The 6,000-nt window shown below is 31.5% G+C and overlaps 1 protein-coding gene across 5 annotated transcripts in view; it reads right to left on the bottom strand.

Moving 5' to 3' along the window:
• Window positions 1-2,885, bottom strand: part of LOC148614084 (uncharacterized) — a 42,989-nt gene extending 40,104 nt beyond the window's left edge. For all 5 annotated transcript variants that reach the window (XM_088587911.1, XM_088587913.1, XM_088587914.1 and 2 more), the window contains exon 1: window positions 2,741-2,885. In XM_088587911.1, the coding sequence (XP_088444037.1) occupies window positions 2,741-2,849 (109 nt within the window). In that variant the 5' untranslated portion in view covers window positions 2,850-2,885. The remainder of the gene's footprint in view (window positions 1-2,740) is intronic.
• Between the last annotated feature and the right edge of the window lie 3,115 nt (window positions 2,886-6,000).

Here is a 6,000-nt window from a genome sequence, read left to right on the forward strand (position 1 = left end):
TAATGTTCAAGCTGCATTTAAATTGTGATAAAGACTTACACAGATCTGGTATAGATAGGTTTTTGTATAATTCAGAGTTTGGTATAGACAGGGTCTCTGATTCTTCAGACTTTGGTATAGACAGGTTTTCTTATTATTCAGTTTGGTATAGATAGGGTCTCTGATTCTACAGAATTTGGTATAGACAGGTTTTCTGATTATTCAGTTTGTTTTAGACAGGTTCCACTGTATTATATTTTATAAGAAACACAATCATTTTGACTTGCAATTGCACATACAGCTTTAAACAGAAAAATATATAAACACAATGAACTTTTAAATCATATTACCTGATTCCAATTTTAACAGTAAATGTGTATGTTTTAGTTAATTTTCGCTATTAAAATTTGTCTTCGAATGGCTGTTTGATTTTTATTTATTTTTTCTTCTTTTGTTGAAAAACATAGAATTTCTTAATGTATATTTGTTTAAATTGCTTACACACGGCGCATTTATTTTTGTCAGATCTTCCAAACTATTTTGCGTCGCTTTAATTTAGGGAAACAATCCAATGATTAAAAGAATAAACAGATGGTATTTATGACGTGCTTCCAAAAGTTTTTTGGAAAGCAAATTAAGGTTGGCCCGTGGGTATTATTTGTATTGACTGATACACCTAAAAAATTCAGTGATAAAGATTGGTGGTGAAAATCCTAATATATTTGTTTTTGATTTTATATATATAGAAGGGTCTGAAAAATTCCCAACGATGTTAGAACTGTCAAATTTGCGAAGCAAATTTTTGTCGTTCCCTCCGCGGGACTCGAACTCGTACCGCTGTGACATCTATGGCAACACCGCCTGCACTAAGTCCAGCGCCCTAGACTACTCGGCCAGCTAGGCTATATAAAAATATAGCTTTCGCTGGCCGGGTGATTCCTCCTCGTAGGATTAATCTAGGGCTTAACTTAGTACACGATGTATGGTAGTACGGGACAGTTCATCTAGGTGTTATTATGTAGGATAGAGGATCAAATTAATGATGCATGTCACAACAAATCAATATTATACAACGTCTCAGAATGTGACGACTCTATTCTCTACACTGCTCCATCGGATCAAATTGATACAGGGAAGATAACGTAAACTTATAGAAGGGTCTGAAAAATTCCCAACGATGTTAAAGCGAAAGCTATATTTTTAGAGTGGTCTAGGGCGCTGGACTTAGTGCAGGCGGTGTTGCCATAGATGTCACAGCGGTACGAGTTCGAATCCCACGGAGGGAATGACAAAAATTTGCTTCGCAAATTGGACAGTTCTAACATCGTTGGGAATTTTTCAGACCCTTCTATAAGTTTACGTTATCTTCCCTGTATCAACTTGATACATCATTTAAATCCTTCAATGAAATTAGAATCACAACTAAAATAGTTAATGCATGAGTTATTTTATTACTAGTTTCTATCCTTAATAAGGGAAAAGTCGAGGAACATGGAAGTCGATTTCAAATTTGTCTTTGTTCTCTTCCTTGATAAAACTAAAAGTTGCATCCTTACTCCTTGTTAGCGATCTTTTTTTTTCTTATCACTTTCCGACTTCTTTAAATTTACTTTATAAGTAGGTGAATCACAATATACTGAATTTTTCTCATGCTATAATAAAAAAAATCGAATATGAGGACCTAATAAAACCATCATGAGACGTGTATAGACCATATAATAATGCTCTCAGATGATACGATACAGCTATAAAATTAAACATTTGCAATACGTGTATGAACTACACACTAGGAGTGACATAAGGTGCTCCGGAAAGGTAAGCATGTTCTCCTCCACAACCGCACCCGTCTCATTGCAATTAAAATTAGGTAAGTATCAAGTTTGGTGATTTGTCAATTCGGTAGAACAAAAGATATATTTAAAGATATGTTCCCTCATCTGTGAGATATAAACTCCATGTCGGTCAATTAAATTGTGATAACAGAAAATCGTATGTAGTGATGATTTAAACGACGGCTGAACATACTCCCCTATTTCACAGTATTCGAGCTCAACAAAGAAAGTCCAAGTACAAATCACACAAAGATATTGGCGATTTTCTACGATAACGTTACGTCAAATTATCTGTGACGCGGCACATACACAGAAAAACGTCCGAATGAAATATATCGCAATATGCTTCATGTGATATGTTTTGCCTCAACGTCTAACCTGTCGTAATCGTTTTCTTCAAAAATGTTCAGTGATACCAACAGTAATAGAAAAATGGAAAAATGTACTTTGAAAAGGGTAGCCTTAGTTAACGACACAAGTATAGGTTATTTATGGAGGTGTTATTGGAAATTTTGCCATCTGTTTTCTTCCTTTTTTGCATCAGCATCTATATATATATATATATATATATATATATATACATATCTCCGGCCAACCTCTTCATCAAAGATAGAGCGAGAGAGTGGCATAGAATGCTCACTTTTTCTATGTATTTTGTTTTCTCTGGTTCAGCAAATTCTGTCTCCCCTCGCGCCTTTTTAAAAAACAGATATACAAAATTAAAGTAATCTTGTATGCATTAGTAATATCGATTATTACCACATTTCACATTTGAAGCATGAGTATGATCAGGAAGTTAATTGACAGATGCATGTATTCAATCAATATATATATATTTGTGGAATAAAACTACAATACCTGAAGTCTATTTACTTTTTCAAAATATATGGTAAATAAGAACATACATAGATTTACTGGAAGAAACTTACATGCGGCAGGAAGAAATATCCACAATAATAAAAACAATGATGTTCTATATAGCATGTTCAAAACAATAATGTAAGATGCGATTGATCGGGTATTTGACGTAAGAAGCATTTATAAAATGTGAAATGTGATGGTTGATTAAGTTTCAGGTTTAAATTTCACATGTCTGTGTACAGCAAGTTACTTAGATACAATAAAATAGCAGTATTCCCTCATTCAGAAACACAATGACATGGGTCAACTTCGTTATTGAAATTTAAAAAAATATTGCATTTCATGAATAAGGTAAAGAACAACAATGGCATTGTTTAATGCAATTTAAAATTACGATAACAGTAAGTAATTGGTCAATTAAGATTGCAGTCATAACCAGAACATGCAAAAATATACTTTGTATGTATGATTTTAGTTACTTTTTGTTCTTTGTTGTATATGTCTGTTTTCCATGTCTGGTCTTTGTCCCTGGATTACATTCTTTCGATTACCGCTATAACCTTGGTTCCCTTGATTACTTTTTGATTACCGCTATAACCTTGGTTCCCTTGATTACTTTTTGATTACCGCTATAACCTTGGTTCCCTTGATTGCTCTTACAAACTATTTCCTTACTTTCCTTATATTATTCGGCTAATTCTTTCATTTTCTTTATTAAAGTTTCTATATGAAAAAAAGGAGTATTAACTATAATTAACTATTATAACTTTAATTCGTGCTACTGACTTTAAATTGCAAACAAATTTTGCAAAATTGATTGGTGAAAATTAAGGAAGGGGAGCTACTTCTGAAAGTCGCAAATAATGAAATATCATGTCCAGCTAAAATGACAATTTTTAATAACATATGTATGCAATAAATTATACAATACTTATATTTGCAATACTTGGCTGGTATTTAAAAAAAAACAACTGTCTTTAATCCAATTCAGTGGATGCAGTGGAATTTTCGTATGGTTTAAATATCAGCGTCTCAAAATTATGAATAGAGTTCAATCATTCTCGTTTAAAAAACCTATACCCCTCTTGATGACCCCCTATTGTATTAAGTAATAGAAGGGTTAACTTATAATATTTCTGTTGTACCTTTCAATGGAGTAGCTATATTATACAGCATCTGCCTTTACAAATTATGTTTTGTATGCCAAAGTACACGTCTTGAATAACATTTTAGTAAATAAACGGACAATGGCCTCTATACTGAATTTCAAAATTAATATTTAAAGAGATACTTATTTTTTAAAGACATAATATTACAAAGATGTTCGCCATTATGTACATCGATATAAGACATGTGTCCTGAAAATTAAACAGTTAATGTAATAGCTTTTTTCTTGTTTTTTTCTTTTTTTTTTTTAACGAAAGATGGTTACTCTAATGATCAGTGCTTTTACCACAGTTTCCTATGTGCGTGCTAAGTGCTAACAAACTCTATCGTTTGCTTTTTAACAACAAAACTCAATACTTCCAAAAACACTTATTATGAACCTTTTATATTTAAAAAAAGATGTACTTATTTTTTCATATTTTGATTGACTCATTTATAAGTTACGTATGATATATTCTTTTAATTTTTATCTTTAAAACGAAAACAGTTTTTTAACGTTGGTCGAACTGAATCACATCAGTATGTATTCTTTAATACTGAATCAAATGATGTTTCCTTACATTTAGTCAATTTTGATTAGTTTTGACAAGTTCTTTTTTAAACATGTTTCATACCATGAGTCAAATCTTTTATATTCAAAGTCAGTGCCACAGTTTCCAAAGTCACCACTAATTAAATGGATTGTATTTATTTCCAAATAATTGCAAATGATATTTCGTTGTATTACTACAGATCTTTTGAAATTAAACATATTTTTAAAAATTGAAGGATTAATTAGCCTTTTCAATTTAAAAAATCTGTTGTAAAATAATGCGGTGGTCGTCCAGCTCACATCATACCTATTTTCAATTGCATTGGTCACAAGCCGCAGAATAACAAGATACCTCCATGATCTCAAAATTTTTAATATCATTTGTAGGCATCCACGAGCAGATAACTCTAAAAGTGTCGACGCTGATGCTTAAAAAGTATTAACTTCTGCTTCCTTAAAAAATAAATAAGTCCCAATCAATATAAAATTAAGACAATGTTAACAGTTAAATGATTTATTTTGTGCAGAAAAAAAATCGATCGAACGTTTTGGATTACATACTTTGGAGTACGTATGACCTTTCCAGATACAGATTTGTAGTTAATCATGTCCTACACTTGCATAAATTATAAAAATAAATACCTTTCTTATCTTAGAAAAAAACTATGCTTTGATTGAAATCATACAATTGGAGCTATATTTTTTTCCAAGCTGGGTTAGGTTCAAGAGCAGCAAGTAGCACAGCGGAAATATGCATAAATGCATGTAACTTTTCCCGAACTTTTCCATGTATAGTGAATGAAGCAGAAAAATGGACGAAATGCATTGACGACTATTGTACAAGAATTACTCGAACCAAACAAAAAAGGAGTCAAACCAGCACAGAGAAGTTCTAACAATGAAACTATTCTAACTATCTCCTTTACCTTCAAATATATTAGTTTAATTGAAATAGTTATATTATTAAACAATTTTTTTAAATATACCAGTATAGGACAAAAATTTAAAAAAAAACAATCCGCTAAATATTTCATATTTCGTATATTTGTGTTACCTGAGCAAATTCTAGACAGATATGACGTACTTAACTCTACATTTCAATTCAAGAAATATTTCATTCTGATTTAGATAGGTGCATTTTGACCAGAAATTTTGAACTTTCAAAATATTAAACCAAAGTTTGATGAGGGTCCTTTTACGGCTATATTTAGAAACAGCTGCATACTGGCTAATTTCCCTTTCTCAGTGCGAAATACAGAAATTGCATTTCACACTAACTTATAACTGTAAACTTAGTAGACTAAGATTTTGAAAATATTAGTATCTTTTTTTCAAAGTCAAAATGTAAAGATAACATTGTATTTTGGTTAAGCAAACAACAGCTACAAAAAGGTGTATTGTCAAGGCTGTCGGAATCGTTTAGACTGATTTATTTTCTACTGTTATTAAATAAATATCTATAAAAATGTTCGAAAGTTTGTAGGTTTATATTATTTTTTTGCCGATTTTCAAAATAAAACTTTCCACCGGAAAAGGGCGGGTACCTTTTTTATGACTACGATTTGTCATGGAACTCGTGCAAATGAAACAGACGCTATTTCTTACTTTGCTATTCAGTTGTGGGGTCAA

Source organism: Perna viridis, chromosome 6, assembly GCF_037379345.1.
Source record: "Perna viridis isolate PV_CMFRI_1.1 ecotype Kerala chromosome 6, ASM3737934v1, whole genome shotgun sequence".
NCBI classification, from domain to species: Eukaryota; Metazoa; Mollusca; class Bivalvia; order Mytilida; family Mytilidae; genus Perna; species Perna viridis.